Source organism: Podarcis gaigeae, assembly GCF_964106915.1.
Source record: "Podarcis gaigeae genome assembly, chromosome: 7".
Lineage (NCBI taxonomy): Eukaryota > Metazoa > Chordata > Lepidosauria > Squamata > Lacertidae > Podarcis > Podarcis gaigeae.
In genome coordinates, this window is record NC_139683.1 from 66,206,454 (window position 1) to 66,224,923 (window position 18,470).

The following is an 18,470-nucleotide window of genomic DNA, read 5'->3' on the forward strand; positions in this document are numbered from 1 at the left end:
AGAGTTTGGCTCAGGAAGGTTGAAAACCTAATTCTAAATGCCAAGGAAAGCAATATGATGGGAAAGTGGTCTATAAATTCTTAGAACAGCTCTGAGTCATAGGTTTATGTATGCTGTACTCTAGTACGTATGAAATTATCACCGTCTAAAATGCCAAGTCTGTACTGTTTTCCAGCACCATGATCTACCACAGCAAACTAAGGAGGCTGATTCAGTGACCACCAGTATAAATGGTCATATTATCTGGCTGAATGAATGATGAATATTTAGAATGAAACACTGTAAAAGGTTAATATGCACATTGGTGGCTATGGAAACCTTCATACCATCATTCATCAACATAAGCAGATGGAACTGATTGATTAGTGTTTGATTGACTTCAATGGAAGTACAATGAATCAGGATTACTAGTGCCAAATATGTATTTTCTTTTCTTTGTGGCAGGGCCATATAAATAATTGTGTTCTTCTCAATAACTGACAGTTTTTAAACTGCTTCCAAATTCACTAGGATATATTAGAAGCATTCTGGCCTAATTAAGAGAATTTATTTCCAGCACATGAAAGGAAATGTCTTAATTATGACTTTTCAGTGGCTTTCCATTAACATATTCACAAACAGCAGGTAGATGAACATAAATATATAAAATAAAATTCCATGGTCTTATATTCTAGACTGATTTTTTTATTTATTATTTTTTGAATGCCCTCTCTCCCTCTCCTTTCTGGTTTTCCCATGTATTTATTTGCTGAAATATACTGCAGAAAATAAGCATATAAATTTAAACTTTTAACACATGAATAGATATAAGACTTGAAAATACAAATGGAAAATATATAATAAATTGCACCCATCATTACTTGTGTCTCAAGCATTTATGCTCCAGCAACAATCTGGAAGAAAGAAACTGTCCACATCTTCTTTGCTAATTCAAAACCGGATTAAATAGAGCATGAAATATCCAGTAATTCTGGTTTCTGAGTTTTATCCCTGTTTTGCATAGACAGGGTAATTAAGCGAAATATATGGCTACCCGTTTGAAAGGAAAGTTAGAGCCCTCTTGCAAACAGCTGCCCAAATGCAGCGATTTGGTGACTGAATTTGTTTTGCATTCCTCTGTAAAGCTGAAAGAATCACTTTGCTTACCACTTCAGTTGGCCTGTAGTATTTGTGATTAACTGTCACATGGATCTTGCCAGTTTCTTTGCATCGACCTACTTCATTCTCATTCTTGCCTTCCCACCTGCAAAGATGACAAACATTTCATCACCCCATAATGTCTTTACCAGTCTGGTTACAGCAGCATTTGGTGCACAGATTCTTAGACAAGGCTGGTGTTATTTTGCTCTCCAGGGCAATGTACACTTCAGGCCACAGGAGCAGAGGCAGAGGTTTGACCAGAGCAGAAGCACAATGGCTTTTAAGGTCCACTTGTTTTGTGCTCTGATACTATGCATGAGATGCGGCATAAGTTTTTGGCACTGGACACCACTTTGTTAGGTGCCTCATGTCCTATATTTTGCTAGTAGATATATATAAGGACACAAATAACAGGATTCTGTACCTGAAGAAGCACTAGATGAGGGGTTAGCAAACTTTTTCAGCAGGGGCCGGTCCACTGCCCCTCAGACCTTGTGGGGGACCAGACTATATTTTGAAAAAAAATAATGAACCAATTCCTATGCCCCACAAATAACCCAGAGATGCATTTTAAATAAAAGGACACATTCTACTCATGTAAAAACACGCTGATTCCCAGACCATCCGCGGGCCGGATTTAGAAGGCGATTGGGCTAGATCCGGGCCCCGGACCTTAGTTTGCCTCCCCATGCACTAGATCATGTATCTTTTGCCACAATAAATATGTTACTCTTTAAGATGCTACAAAAATACAGTTTTTACTGCTACAGACTAACACTGATAAGCAGTGGAATTTACGCCCGAGTAGTTGGAAATTAGATGTTTACAAAAACAGATGTGTAACATAGGCTAGAGATATAAAGGAGACAACAAAATACAAAAATATATTCATTTATCATTTGATACATAGTCTATAAAGATGATACTTAACATCTTTGTACATTCATTTTCCCAGGTCTAACGATGACAGAGCTACAAGCAATCTCCAATTTGCCTTGAAATGTGCTCAGATCAAACACTTCTACAATCAATTTCAACATCAGACTAAAAACTTGTTTGTCTAATTATGTTCTTCAGTTGGTTTCTACGTTGCTTTCATGATAATTTGTTGAACTATTTTAAAACAAGCTTTCGGACTTTTAAGTGTGGTCTCCTTTGTTTTTCACACTATTACATTAATGTAAGACTTTATAGAATCCTTCCTAAAAGCCACATGCTGGGCTTTGCAAGAGGGAAAATTTGACTCTGTGAAGTGGACCAGCATATGGTCTGTTCACGGAATCACTCCGAGTTACAGCATGTCTTAAATACTGATATGGAACAAAAGAGGTGAGTAGACCTCATGCTCATGGGGTGAATTACAAACAGAATGAGCAAATGGTGTGCATATGTTTGCATAAGGCTGAAATCCCCTCTCTCTCCCAGGCTTAAGCTCAGAGGGCCCTAAGCATATTTGGTCTCACAGAGCACTTATTGGAACATCAAACAGTCCCACCCTCAACCATATGCCAGGCAGGCCCATAACTAGGACATTGGCATGGGAAGCAAGAGCGAATTTTGCTTGCCTGCAGAAGATCATTATCTGTGTTTGAGGTTGGGGGATGGACGGACTCAGCTTTCAGAATATTTTGAAAACAATGTGCGATCAAACGTTTATTATACTGTACGTTCACATAATTCATTGTTGCAAAACTATAAACATTCCTATAATCTGCAGAAAATGGAGATTAGGGAATGATCCAGTCCAATCCCAGTATGCAAGGCAAGACAAATCCTGTACGCACAGTGTACAGCTGTATAGAAATCCTGTACACTCGTAGAATGCCATGGGTTTTCCCCATTAGATGGCAGTTTCCTGGTAGTTATTTGTCAATTCTGGAAGAAGGGAGTAAGGAAACCCTTTGAAGCCGTAAAAGGACCAGAACTGCATTTTTATTTCTCTGGAAGACCTCCTGCTTTGAGTTTTCTAGAGACTCACTATTCACCATCACCACAATAAAAGTGTAAAAGTGGTCAGGTGGATGTTGTAGTTGCTGGATGCAACAGGAGCAAGAAAAGGGTGGCTCAACCTAGACAGAAAAATATGCAGCCAGTTTTTGTTTTCAATAACAGAGAAGTAGAGACAGTTGCTAGTCAGATTACTAGAGAAAAATGATGTTAATTCCTTCCAAGGATTTATTAGAGAAGCATATTAATGATAGTATTTTCTGCAGCCATTTTTGAACACACTATGAAATATTCCTGAAAGTAGAGAAAGAAAGCTGTCAGCATTAACTTTTGTCTTCTTTCCTGCTCAGAATTTGTTGACAGAGCAGAAGGACCTTCTCTGCAGGAGTCCTGATTCAAGGCAGATATAACACAAACTCAGAAGATTGCTCAAGGAGCAGGACAAAAGCCACATAGGAGAAAATAAAAAAAATGTATAGACATGCTAGATCAAAACAGAACCCCATCTAGGGAAAGATCAAGATGGTTGTCACCATTAACATTTAAAGCAGGTTTTTAGTAATTTAAAGCAGGATGAATCCACAGAATACTGTACGTAACGCTTAATGATATTGAAGATTAAAAACATATACTCCTGGTGTGTCTCATAAATTCCTATGGGCCTGCTTCTCAGTGAGAGAACTAAACATGATAATGTAAGACTGTTCTTTTTAATTTACTCCCTAGGTTTCAAAAGCAATTCCAGATAGGTTGAGAGTGTAGTATTTGCCACTCCAACATATTCAAAATAAGATCACCATAAAAATCACAGAGTCCAACATTAGCCATACTCAAGAGTAGACCTATTTAAAACAATGGACACGATTAACTTGGGTCCACTGGGTGGAATTCAACATTGTGCCATGATGAACAATCCATTTGAACAAGCCTTTCAGCTTCCCAGACAGACTGATTTCCCCCTTTCTCCCTCCCCCCGCATGCTGTTCTGGGGGTTCTCCCAACCACCCAAGCCAGTTTCAGGGGGCACATGGTGGGAGGGGATGGGGTAAAAGCCCAATCGTGCAAGTAGAAGTCCTTGTATAAGACTTAACCACAGATGGAACTCATCAGATGAATCCCATCCATTAATTTCAATGGGATACAACCCACAGAGACGTCAGAAGTAAATTTCAGAAAAAAGCTTTCTCATTCCTCAAATAGCTTTTCATCATGAATGGTTGTTGTTTAGTCATGTCCGACTCTTTGTGACCCCATGGACCAGAGCATGCCAGGCACTCCTGTCTTCCACTGCCTCCCGCAGTTTGGTCAAACTCATGCTGGTAGCTTCGAGAACACTGTCCAACCATCTCGTCCTCTGTCGTCCCCTTCTCCTTGTGCCCTCCATCTTTCCCAACATCAGGGTCTTTTCCAGGGAGTCTTCTCCTCTCATGAGGTGGCCAAAGTACTGGAGCCTCAGCTTCACGATCTGTCCTTCCAGTGAGAACTCAGGGCTGATTTCCTTCAGAATGGATAGGTTTGATCTTCTTGCAGTCCATGGGACTCTCAAGAGTCTCCTCCAGCACCATAATTCAAAAGCATCAATTCTTCGGCGATCAGCCTTCTTTATGGTCCAGCTCTCACTTGCATACATCACTACTGGGAAAACCATAGCTTTAACTATACGGACCTTTGTCGGCAAGATGATGTCTCTGCTTTTCAAGATGCTGTCAATAATAATAATAATAATAATAATAATAATAGTTACAGATAGGTAGCCGTGTTGGTCTGCCATAGTCAAAACAAAAAAAATTCCTTCCAGTAGCACCTTAAAGACCAACTAAGTTAGTTCTTGGTATGAGCTTTCGTGTGCATGCGAAAGCTCATACCAAGTATCTGAAGAAGTATCTGAAGAAGTGTGCATGCACACGAAAGCTCATACCAAGAACTAACTTAGTTGGTCTTTAAGGTGCTACTGGGAGGAATTTTTTTGTTTTGAATAATAATAATAATAATAATAATAATAATAATAATAATAATAATAATAATTTATTATTTGTACCCTGCCCATCTGGCTGGGTTTCCCCAGCCACTCTGGGCGGCTTCCATAGAAACCAAAAATACACTAAAATATCACAGATTAAAAACTTCCCTGAACAGGGCTGCCTTAAGATGTCTTCTGAATGTCAGGTAGTTATTTATCGCTTTGACATCTGATGGGAGGACATTCCACAGGGCGGGCGTCTAGGTTGGTTATTGCTTTTCTCCCAAGAAGCAGGCGTCTTTTAATTTCGTGACTGCTGTCACCATCTGCAGTGATCATGGAGCCCAAGAAAGTAAAATCTCTCACTGCCTCTATTTCTTCCCCTATTTGCCAGGAAGTGATGGGAGCAGTGGCCATGATCTTAGTTTTTTTGATGTTGAGCTTCAGACCATATTTTGCGCTCTCCTCTTTCACCCTCATTAAAAGGTTCTTTAATTCCTCCTCACTTTCTGCCATCAAGGTTGTGTCATCTGCATATCGGAGGTTGTTAATATTTCTTCCGGTAATCTTAATTCATCTTGATTGGGATTCATTCATCTTAATTGGGATTCATCCTGCCCAGCCTTTCGCATGATGAATTCTGCATATAAGTTAAATAAGCAGGGAGGCAATATACAGCCTTCTTGTACTCCTTTCCCAATTTTGAACCAATCAGTTGTTCCACATCCAGTTCTAACTGTAGCTTCTTGTCCCACATAGGGATTTCTCAGGAGACAGATGAGGTGATCAGGCACTCCCATTTCTTTAAGAACTTGCCATAGTTTGCTGTGGTCGACACAGTCAAAGGCTTTTGCATAGTCAATGAAGCAGAAGTAGATGAATAGTAAGAGATGATAATTATTCAGTAGCTCAACATGTTTCCCAAAGTACTGTAAAGTAACTATAATATACGATACACTTCAAAATACTGTGTGCAGTACTCATGCCAGTGGGAAAGCAATGCAATAAATATTTGTAAACAAAACACTTTGAAATAAAGAAATATCTGCCACAAGTATAAGGATGCATAGTTCGAATAGGAAGTAATTTTTCAGGCTAGTGAGTTTGTCACCAATTGTCAGCCAGATTAGCCACTTCACTGGAGTTTAGTGCATGCATAACAGAATATTATTGCACACCACAAAGTTCCGCATGGGCCCTTTTTATCACCAGAATGAAGGTCATGATTCTGAAAATAAGCTCCACTTTAATGGCATACTTCCTTCCTTGTTAATGTTCAAAGATGCTTAATTGTTCTGCAAACGACAAAAATGAAAGCCCAATCTTGAGTGCATGCTAACACTTCAGCTTAGCTCAACTGCTATTAACCACAGGATAAACACATCAGAAGACAATGCCCAGATTGCAGGTCAACATGCATGCATGACTACTGCATGTTTTTAAAAGAGAGAGAGATTTCTCATCATCGTGTTACATTTTTGTTTTGTGGATAATCAACAGATGCAATAAGAAAATTGATTATGGGGCAAAGTTTAGACAGGAAATAAATATGGTACGGTAATCATATTCATCTGATGTTCAGATAGAATTTCTACTTGTTTTAATACTTACTAAAAGAGAAAGTACAAAGAAAAAAACCACAGGGGAAAAGTAAATAACCCTCCAAATCTGAAAAGTGTGATACGTAGCTCTTATAACAATGTGTTCACCAGCTGCAAATGACCGTTTTCCAATCCTCCTAGAAAAGGGAAATGACAGCAGCAACGACAAGGAATATCGCTGTGTGAGCCATGCATGTTAAGTCAAATGAAGTTGCCTTTGATTTTAATCTGATAAGGATTACTCTCCAGTCCAATTCAGGTGCTGAGTCTCTTCTAATGATGAAGGTTATGTGAGGGAAGAGCGGAGGAGCACTGGCAAGCCTTGTCGCTTGGGTGCATCACCTTCCATTTGTTTACAACATGCTAGCCTCCACAAATAGGCCATGTAGAACATGGAGGCCCGTAAACAAGGGGAAGGTTCTGCACTGGAGGAGAAGGGGCTTGCCACCACGCCTGCACTCACCCTCCCATCATTTTCATTACATAAAGAAACCGCACACCTGAACCGTGTGGGGAACACAGCCAAAATATATTGAAGTTATTTATTATTTTTAACTTCTTGAAAATCCATGCTCTAGGTGGTAAATGGCAATGCCAGTCAATGTGCCATATTGTCACTGATGGCACTATATCCAGGGGTTGTGGAATGTTGTCTGGACTGCCTGCTGCTTGACCTTTTGATACTATGGGTCACAGTACCCTTCTGGATAATAATAATAATAATAATAATAATAATAATAATAATAATAATAAAATTTATTTATATCCTGCCCTCCCCAGCTGAAGCCAGGCTCAGGGCAGCTAACAACAATAAAATAGTGCAACATTCTAAAAACATTTCATTATAAAAAATCATTAATTAGGCTCTGTGTGGGACGCAGTTGCTATGTCAGAGCAGCGTACATGGTCACCAACCCCTCCTTTTCTTCTGACAACATCTTGTAAGAAAGGTTATGTGGAGAAATAGTGATTGGCCCAGGAAGCTTCATTGTTAAGTGGACCTGGTTCTTCCAGGTCTGATTCCAATACTGATTCCACTTTCTTGGTGCAGATTTATAGCTATATAAATTTATAGTTGCATAGGTTATAGTTTATTACAGTTCATTCTCTATCCTGTCGTAAGGCAGGGTTTGGCAACATAATCTCCTCTATGGAATAACTTAATTGCAGAGTTTCCATAATTAGAGAAGCCTTCAAAAACATGTATCTGTTGTTTGAAGCAGCCATCATCCCAACAACAAATCTTATGATTGTTTAAAAAACAACAGTTGTCTTGAATATTCTTAGAACAGGGTGAGGTTGCAGGTTAGGACATGTTGGTCAATTTGAGGACACTACAACCTCTGGTTACACCAGAGCCAGTTGGTTAGGGCATGGCACTGATAATGTCAAGGTTGCAAGTTTGATCCCCGTAAGGGACAGCTGCATATCCGTGAATTGCAAGGAATTAAACTAGATGATTCTCAGAATCCCTTCCAACTCTATGCAGCTCTATGATTGAGCCCCCAAACCTGGCTCTGCCAAAGATACGCCAGCCTAAGTTGCTCATCTCAGCTGAGTTCAAGCTGGTATTAAGCCTCCAGAAAGCGTTTGGATGTGTGGAGGGAATGGGACCAGAGACGGAAGACTTAGGCTAGCTCCTAAGACCATTCAGCCTGGTCATACGACCTAGTAGCCTGGCACAGAACACTATTTTAAAGGCTCGCTTTACCTCCACCGTGATCAGAACAGCAGAAACCAGTCTCACTGCTGAATGGGGTTTGGATCTGGCTTAATTTATGCCTGCTTGCTTTACACCAGCTTCTTGCACCTCTAGGATTGCTCCCTTGCACATGCTGAAAAACAGCTCTTGCTTGTGAGACATTTCAGAACCCTTTACTCTTTTAAAACATTTCTAGGCTGCTTTCCCCCCAAAACACCCAAAGCAGCTTACACAGAAGAAATGCAAATACCGTATTTTTCGCTCTATAAGACGCACCAGACCACAAGACGCACCTAGTTTTTGGAGGAGGAAAACAAGAAAAAAAAATATTCTGAATCTCAGAAGCCAGAACAGCAAGAGGGATCGCTGCGCAGCCTGCATTCACTCCATAAGATGCACACACATTTCCCCTTACTTTTTAGGAGGGAAAAGGTGAGTCTTATAGAGCAAAAAATATGGTACTCTGAAGAACCGTAGAAATCATGACCATTTCAGGCAAGGATAGCAAAAATGGAGATTAATGTGACTGTTCATTGCTTTTTTATGTTAATCTCAGCCCTTCAAGCAACGAATACTTTTGCTGCAGATCTATATGTAGAATTATATGAGGGAAAACCTCATAAATCTTTCCACTGCTTATATAGGGTCTCCTCCACCTTTATTCACAGACAGCAGTCTGCTAAGAACTTTCGAGTGCCGTAGTGGTTTGAGGCTATCCTTACAATGCTGCTCTGATTTAATAAGATTAATGACAGAAAATTAGTCAAGACAAGTGTTTGCTTGTTTGGTTTATCCTGTTGGAGTTCAAATGAGAAGAGGGAAGTGTTTCCCCATCGTATTACTTAATTAGTAATAGGCAAAAGGAAGATAGAAAGGGGGGAGAAAAGGTGTAATAGTTACGGGGGGAAATATTTGTAGCTGAAAGGTCTTCTTGTCAGCACAAGGAACTGAATTAGAATCACTCTGAGGAGTCTCATTATTCCAGAGTTTTCCTTGGCAGTAGCCGTGTTAAAAGAAAAAAAAATGAACTAGATTTCAAAGATGAAAGTCTCATAGACAAAATTGCTTACATTTCACTTGTCAAAATTCCCTTTTCCTCATTGTTTCAGACCAAGACAATGAAACATTGTTATCCTTGACATAGTAGATACACCACTGATTTTGATGTGGATTAAATGCCAACACTAGGGGTAGTTTTGAAAAATAATGCAATGAAATTAAAGCTACACATAGTCTCAGAAGTTTCAAACCAGTGATGAAGAACAGATATGGGTAAGGACATTTTGTGTGTGTACTTTCTCCATGTCCATTCCCCCTTCTCTTTCTCTCACACTCTCCTATTTATACACACATAACTCATTCATTGTCCCATGCAATACTCATATTATGTACATAACATTGACATTCATATGAACCAGGAATACCTTCGGATGTTATAGAACTACAACTTCCATCAGCAGTGTCTACTGGCCATGATAACTGGGCTGATGGAGTTGGAGTTGAACAACATCTTTGGGCTCTATGTTTGGTATACAGCATATACAACCTGACCCATATCCCACCATTCCTGCCAACAGCATACAGTCTGTCTCCGTGTGTGCTCTGATAGTGAAGTGGTGAAAAAAAGGGGGTCTCCTTTGGTACTGTGGTTGCTTTTGCTGGATCAAAGAGTCTTTTGTCAGAGGAGGGGCACCAGCAACCCAACCTGCCCTACAATCACCTTGGTTTTAGTTTTTTAACAGAAATATGCAAGCAAGTAAGTAAAATAATAATACAAACAGAAGCAAGTGCTTCTGATCTCTCCAAAGTCTGCTGAGAACTCCTATAGCCGGAGAAACTAGAGCATGAGTAGGCAAACTAAGGCCCGGGGGCCGGATCCGGCCCAATTGCCTTTTAAATCTGGCCTGCGGGTGGTCCGGGAATCAGTGTGTTTTTACATGAGTAGAATGTGTGCTTTTATTTAAAATGCATCTCTGGGTTATTTGTGGGGCCTGCCTGGTGTTTTTACATGAGTAGAATGTGTGCTTTTATTTAAAATGCATCTCTGGGTTATTTGTGGGGCATAGGAATTCATTCATTTCCCCCCAAAAAATATAGTCTGACCCCCCCCCCACAAGGGCTGAGGGACAATGGTCTGGCCCCCTGCTGAAAAAGTTTGCTGACCCCTGACCTAGAGAAACCTGCAGTAGTCCCAAGGCAGACTGAGGTGCCTCATATCATGGATGTCTAGCCTGCCTCCCTCACCTGATAAACCCTCCCCATAGCATCCTGATAGGAAGCTCAGAGTCTCTGCAAGAGTACCAATCTGGATGTCATAAGGTTCTATCACCAGGATTATACTTGGGAGGAAAGGAAGAGGGAGAAGATCCAGTTGCAAACAATGACCCAGCACATGACTCAGAGGTGCTGGCAGGGATGCTTGGCAGTGAGAATATAAGTCTCTTTGTCTGCTCTGGACCTTTGCCAAGTTCACAACTCCCTCGTGAGCTCTGCAAGTGCTTGTTCAATTGCTCATCTCCAGAAGTCGCTGCCTTAGTATCTGCTCCAAGTGCCCATTTGCTTTTGGAATGGAAATTCACTTTCCATTTGGATTCTGTGAAAAGCAAACCCCAAAACTGACAGCAGGTTCAGAGCAAATGAGGAAAATGGACTCTCTTTCTTGAGTCATCCATCCACCTACTGTTACAACAATGCAGTATGTAGCTGTTGCTGGACTACAGCTAGCTAGCAGGAACAGTGGTCAGGGATGATGGGGACTGTAGTCCAAAAGCAGCTGGAGACCCAAATTTGGGAAAACCCGCTCTAGATTTCAGTATCTGAGCACAAAATTGTAATACCAAATATGAGAATGGCACACTTGGTTGTTGTCCCACAACTGTGAAAACTCCCTTGCCTTAGTCAAAACCTGAGTCTTTCCTAGATGTACACAAGACTCCCTTTGTTAGGCTGGATTTTAACGTTTGGAATTAATCATATATGGGAGACCAGGGGCCAGATTCATCTAATGAATGCAAAACCTCTGTCTTTAAAGAGACCTGCCACAAGAGTTTTGATTTGTTCTTTGGCTTGGAATGGCGATTCTTTATGTGGACATTTGAATACTGTCACCTTCTCCTCCACCATCAAGTGAAAACCAAACAATTTTTTTAGTGCTTGGTTGCACGATTTTAGGTTCAGATAGAACAGAGAGAATTCTGCCATTTTTTTTGTTCTGGATATGAGTTGTCAACATATCTTCAAATTAGACTGAATGGGGGGAAAGGATAATACTGAAAGGCTTTAGGACATAATAAGAGAGAGCCCGGTACATGAACAGAACTACTGCATCACAGAGGTACAAATAGCCAAATAAAAGGATGTGAGCGAGAAATGGTCAACCAAAATTATTGCTGTTGTGTGTTCCTACTTACACAATCGTTTTCCCAATGTGCTGGAACGCCTTCTCCACAAATTCGCGGACACTGTGGACCTCCCCAGTAGCTATTACAAAGTCCTCTGGCTCATCCATTTGCAGCATTAGCCACATAGCCTGAAGAAAGATAAGTACATCCTAATTTAGTTCATCTGTTACTGCTCTCCCATTTGGCGCATTATATTGTATCACCACTTAAAACAACCCAAAGCATTTTCAGTTAGCAGAACAGCACTTCAAGGAAAAGCAGTACCACTGTGGCAAATTATTTTCATTACATTAGAGGAAGAAATAATATAATATAGCCTAATTGGTTATAACTTCTCACTCCTCTATGGAAGATAATTTATTGATTTATGCATTTATACCCCCCCAAATGATCACAAGAATCAAAGGAGTATACAACTTATGACAATAAAATAAATGAAAGTACCCAGAAAACATCATTAAAAACACCAATAAACCTGCATAAATACTGATTTGTCAAAACAGAAAATTTGTCAAAACAGTACAATTGTTAGAAGACATCTTAAAGAAGGGAGGAATGGTTCCCACCAAAGTTCTAGTGGCAGGGAGTTCCACAGGTAGGGCCTGCCACAGTAAAGGCTTGGTTCATAGTGAAGGCCAGCTGAACCTCAGGGGTATGTGGAACCACCAGAAGTGCCCCATCAGACGATCTCAATACACTTTATAAAAACCTTGCCCCATCTCACTGCATACATCTCCCATTACTGGAATGCCTTTTTAACCCCTCCTTATTTCATTCCTCTGAAAATGTCAGGGTTAAAATGCAGTCGTATACAGCTGTTCTTATCTCTCTCTTTTTGAACACCCAAATGTTGTTCAAACGTATATACAAGCATTCGGGAATACGGGTTCCCAACAGTGTCATCCCTCCTTGTACTGGACTTGGCAAAAATGCCTAAGTCATGAGTCAAACAGGCAGGAATGTTCCTGGGACAAAGCCACCATTTGCCCATGGACAAATGGACTGAGAAAATGCCTCCTAAAGATCTTAGAAACCAAAATAGATGGGTGTGAAGCTTCTCACTGCTGGACAGCAGAAATTCTTCACCCCAGCACACTTCTTTTGTCCTGCCAAATGGCCTCACCTCCCAGCATATTTATTAGTTGGTTGGCTACCATTCCTCTTAACACCTTAGGATCAATTTAAACCAGCCACTGGACATCACAGGGATGAGGGGATTCTATTTGAAGGCACATTTTTTTGCTCAGGTTATAACCTAGATATTAGGTTATAACTGAGATTGCAGCCCATAACTCAGTTCAACCTGTATTTCAGATATTTTCCAGGAGGTGGTAGTCTGTAATCTTGACACATTTTGAGAGCTTACAAGAACCTTCACTCAGTAAATTACATTGGCAAAAAGTCAATTTTTTTTATTAAAGTCATGTGACACCCTTGTTTTTGCAAAATCCAGATTCCACAATTGGAATAAATGAAGAAAATGAAGCACTGGGCATATGCCTTATTTGACTATTTGTTGTCTGTAGAAAACTACATTTTCTCTGGCCAAATACATGTCTGAAACTTATGTGAAGATAAAAAATGTACACATGTAAATTTAGCTGCTTAAGGTGTAGTTATTTGACCTGCATTATTAACATAGCTAGCTGAACAAAAAGAAAACAAAATCGTGAGGACGTTTTCGTAAAAGGCAAAATGCAAATAAACACGGAAATTTCCTTCTTCTAAATAAACAGAGTTTTGGAATGAGTTACGAACACATATCCTCTTTCACTGATTTTAATAGGTGGCAAAGTTGCATAACTGAGTCTGGTGGCTGTGCAGAGCTTTCAGGGCTAAATAGCTATGGCAGATGAAAGGCAAGCAAGAGAAATCAGGAGCAACAAATGTCTTCAACATCCTGCACAGGGTCAACAGCTGAGCCAAGAACAGAACTTGGGGTTTCTGACTCCCAGCCTAGTACTCAATCAGCTAGACCACACTGCTACCCTGAAATGATATCTGGAGAAAAACTTACCACTGTAAGTCAATCCAAAATGACTGAAATACTCTAATCCCTTAGTGAAAGAAACAGGGAGCTACCTGTAAGGCTCAACCCTTGTTTAATAAATAATCTGCATGCAAACACCATAATTCAAACTCTCCCCATATGGTTTAAAGGGATTGCTATCTTGTAGGGTAATCCACAATGCTATTTGCATTGACCTCTTCACATCACATTTAAAGAAAACAACTTTACTAGCTCCCCAGATGCCAGGGGATACTCTGCAAATCAGATTAATATAAGCTCTGGGACAGCTCAGTTTCTTTTAGTAAATAGCACCTGAAAAGTTCAGATTTCCCCCACCCCTCTGTCAACAATACATAGAGAATTAAAGCATTCTCACAGAAGTAGTGTGCCTGCATGATGGTTTTTTTTTTTTACAGCTAAAACATGTAGCCAAGTTTCACTAGTACAGTTCTGTACCTGGAATAGATGCGGCATCAAACAAATGAGGCTCAAGAAATCGTTGAGTAAACTTATGAAAGATACCTCGTTATTTCTATTCTGCTTTCTCAGTTGTGATACAGCAGCCTTTGGGGAGTCAAAAAAGAGTTTCTTAAAAAACAAAAAGAAAACCCCCCACCTCCAGGCATTCCAGTCTAACTACCTGATTAAATCCTTCACTGAAGGTGTGTCCTAACTCTTATGATGTCTTTTAAACTCAGGAAATCAAAATTCACGACTTACATACAGATCTTTTGCTTCTTAGAGGCACACAAGGGTGAATAAGGTCAAAATGAAAGACACTGTATCCATTGGACTATGCCAGCTTTCTTGATCAGCCTACTGTGCACTGTGAGAATTAGTAGACTGATCAATTTCAGATGTAGTGATGTTTCTAAGACCAGACCTTCTAACACACTGCTGCAAAAATCCCGGCTGCTATGGAAATGCATGTATGTCGTTATTGCCAACAAAGCCATAAGACATTTTGTTATTTTGTTTCATTTCTGAAATGCAAAGATGGAGATTCATTTCAGTGAATCAAAAGATCTTAGTGCAATTTTATAAATTTAGAGCATCTAGTCGCTATTCAGTTGCTTTGTGCGGCTTGGTAGCACTGCTATAGAATGTTTTAAATCAAAAAGTTAATGTTTAGTATCTAAACATACAATCTAAACCAAACCTACTACAGATTGCATTGTCAATGTGTAACCATTCCTTTCCATTCCATTCCACCCATTTCTGTCATATGTGCTGACAGCAAATGAAAGGGTAGAGACCAGGATTCCAATTCTACGAAACTGCTTCAAAATGATGTCCCATTAATTCAAATCAATTTAGATTTCAAATGCAAAACCTATGGCACACAGTAGCTTTCTATTTTCTTCAATCCCTTCTGTGCAGAGTATTATTTTGCATGTGCACAGGGATTCAGCATTGCAAACACAGAGCATTTTCCTGCTTGTAAAAGAAAACAGAAAAGGTGTGCTCATGGGATCTCATCGGGCTGCAGATATTGTGTTTATGGTTCAGATGAATGGCAACCTTTTATATCATTCACATCTTTAATTCTACAAAATTCATTAAAAAAAACCCTACAGTGGTACCTCAGGTTACAGACGCTTCAGGTTACAAACTCCACTAACCCAGAAATAGTATCTCGGGCTAATAACTTTGCTCTAGGATGAGAACAGAAATCGTGTGGCGGCAGCGGGAGGCCCCATTAGCTAAAGTGCCTCAGGTTAAGAACAATTTCAGGTTAAGAACAGACCTCCAGAACGAATTAAGTTCTTAACCTGAGGTACCACTGTAAGTTGTTCACAATTCTGCAAAATGAAATTTCCAAGGGACATTAGTGTATGTCAATATTGCAACATGACAAATACCTCATATTACTTGTATGGTGCTCACAACACTACATAATTCTGCTTTGTTTTTGCTGTTTCTTTAAAGTACCTTTTTCTGCTTCTTTAAAGTATCTTTTAAGTAGAGTTATTTAATTAAAAATACATACAGGTTTCTGTTTGCTTTGCTGTACTCATTTTTTTTTAAAAAAATAAACATCCTACATTGTGAAAACATGTGAAATAATTATTAGAAGATTAGAAACTTTTTTTGAGAAATCATTTGTTTTTAGCAAACACTACTGTAGGATGTGGGTACGCTTGTACTTTTTTCTTCTGCAAAAAAACCAACAACTGTTTAACAAAAATAGTCTCTTGTTCTGGAGACTATGTCAAAGAGACTCAATAAAGGGTAGGTGGATAAGATACACCAATTGCTCAATCTGTTTAATCATTCAATAAATATCTCATCAATAAATATTATGCAGTCAAACAGAAATCTGTACTGAATGCTTTCATAACAGTAAAAATCCCAGGAACTGGTTCTCTCCCACCGCAAAGTATATAAAGTTCCTGATGTACCAATTTCTAGGGTTTTATTGTCCTGGCTTCAGGATAAAAACAAGCAAAATAATAAAATACTGCAATTCTAGATTTATTTTGCCCTTACTAAATGGCTTACTGATTTTAACAGAGGGGAAAATCTTTGTTTAAAGTTCCACTGAGCATAATTAACGGTTATTGACTTGCAAATGAAGAACAGGTGACATTCTGAATTAGAAGATAAACGATCCTGTGTTCTTGTGTGATAATGGCTTAGTAATTGCTACAAAGCTGCAGCCTAGTGTGTCCTATCGTGATGCCAGATCATGTGCAGAAAACAAAGGCCTCTGTGCAATAGGTATTCAGCCGTTCACCTCTTTATACAGCTGTACAATGATTTGGTCCATTTATTCTCTGATGGGGCTGCACAACTGAGGTAAAAGTTCAGCCGTTCTCACCTTCCTGTTCACATGCTGAACTCCCTGACCCGTGACACGGCTAGGCCTCAATCTGCGATAAAATCACTGCCTGACTTTGGCTATCTTTTAACCATCGCGAGGTCACATATTTGAACATTTTTTTGCGGAGGTGAAGGAAGAGACAACGTTTTCTTCAATTTCTCAGCAGAATGATTCATATAGGGTGGCAGACGTTTACTTAGATGTCAGTTCTAACAAAAAGTACTTTTTCTTATCACCTCTCATTACCAGATGCCGGCAACGCTGATGCAAATTTGTGAAGACGAAACTCAATGAAGAAATCAACTGGGGTATAAATATCATCATTATCGTCAACAACAACATCATTATTATTTCATAATTAAATTGTTTTGTTAATGGCTTGAATTTCTGGGTTAGTTCCAAGTCTGCAGTCTTCCCAGGAGTTCTCTTGTATGAAGGGCTGAGCAAAATCCATAACCACATTTGTTTTTCTTACGTGAATCAATTTAGTTTTCCTCTAGGGGCTCTCAGCAATTTTAAAAGTGATACTGACTGCAACGCAAGAATACATACTAGCCAGTGCTATTTTTCTAGAAAAATAGGTGCTGGACCTCACCATGAATGCCCACCTGAGAGGTGCCGGAACTGAGTTCTGGCAAGTTCCAGCTGCAAAAAGCCCTGATAGTAGCATGCCTGTGTACTTTCAGAATACTTTGACCTGCACTTAACGTTCTGTATAGCTACACGGGTTGTCAGCATTTTCTTTACAAATAATAAAATCCCTCTAGTGATGGTGGCATGGAATATTTCTGAGCTTACGACAAGATCCTAAGCCTTGCTTTTTAAACAAATAACTAGCAGCGGGTTGAAGTGAGGGTGAGTATTCATTTTTGACCTAGGCTAGAGTAGGGACATGGGTGGCACTGTGGGTTAAACCACAGAGCCTAGGACTTGCCGATCAGAAGATCGGCGGTTTGAATCCCCGCGACGGAGTGAGCTCCCGTTGCTTGGTCCCTGATCCTGCCAACCTAGCAGTTCGAAAGCACGTCAAGTAGATAAATAGGTACCGCTCCGGCGGGAAGGTAAATGGTGTTTGCCTGCTCCGGTTTGCCAGAAGCGGCTTAGTCATGCTGGCCACATGACCCGGAAGCTGTACGCCAGCTCCCTCGGCCAATAAAGCGAGATGAGCGCTACAACCCCAGAGTCGGCCACGACTGGACCTAATGGTCAGGGGTCCCTTTACCTTTACCTAGGCTAGAGTAACAGCACAGAAGAGGATGCTATGCCATGGATATTGTGCTGGCATGACAGGAAGTTTGGCAGTTCAAATGTTTTGACGTTGGGTGTGAAGTGAATATTCATGCAGGCCAACACCCTTCAGAAATAGCTTGCTCTCTATATTGTTCACACCTGGGTTACTGAAGGAAGTGAAAGAAAACCTTGCATTGGATTATTCTAGTCAAACCATAAAAATTCTGCGCATTTCTCTTATGTGTGCATGACATGCGTACACACACACACGTGGGCGAAACCAGGATTTATTTTGGGTGGGGCAGGATCAATGTTAGGGGGCAGAACCGAGCTATCTGCAATGCAACTGGTCAGTTAGTTAAGTATTTTTATGTGTTTACTTGATTTAGGGGGGCATATGCCCCCTGCTCCCCTTGGCTATGCCCATGCAGGGACGCGGGTGGTGCTGTGGGTAAAACCTCAGCGCCTAGGACTTGCCGATCGCATGGTCGGCGGTTCGAATCCCCGCGACGGGGTGACCTCCTGCCGTTCGGTCCCAGCTCCTGCCCACCTAGCAGTTCGAAAGCACCCTTAAGTGCAAGTAGATAAATAGGTACTGCTTTATAGCGGGAAGGTAAACGGGGTTTCCTTGCGCTGCGCTGGTGCTGGCTCGCC

The 18,470-nt window shown here is 40.4% G+C and overlaps 1 protein-coding gene across 2 annotated transcripts in view; it reads right to left on the reverse strand.

Moving 5' to 3' along the window:
• GMDS (GDP-mannose 4,6-dehydratase) overlaps positions 1–18,470 on the reverse strand; it is a 286,374-nt gene that overhangs the window by 72,395 nt on the left and 195,509 nt on the right. For both annotated transcript variants that reach the window (XR_014566298.1, XM_083747392.1), the window contains exons 8-9: positions 11,761–11,879; positions 1,147–1,243 (exon numbers count right to left, since the gene is read on the reverse strand). Coding sequence is in view for 1 of the 2 variants with exons in the window: in XM_083747392.1 (XP_083603518.1) it covers positions 1,147–1,243; positions 11,761–11,879 (216 nt within the window). In the remaining variant the exon portion in view is untranslated. The remainder of the gene's footprint in view (positions 1–1,146; positions 1,244–11,760; positions 11,880–18,470) is intronic.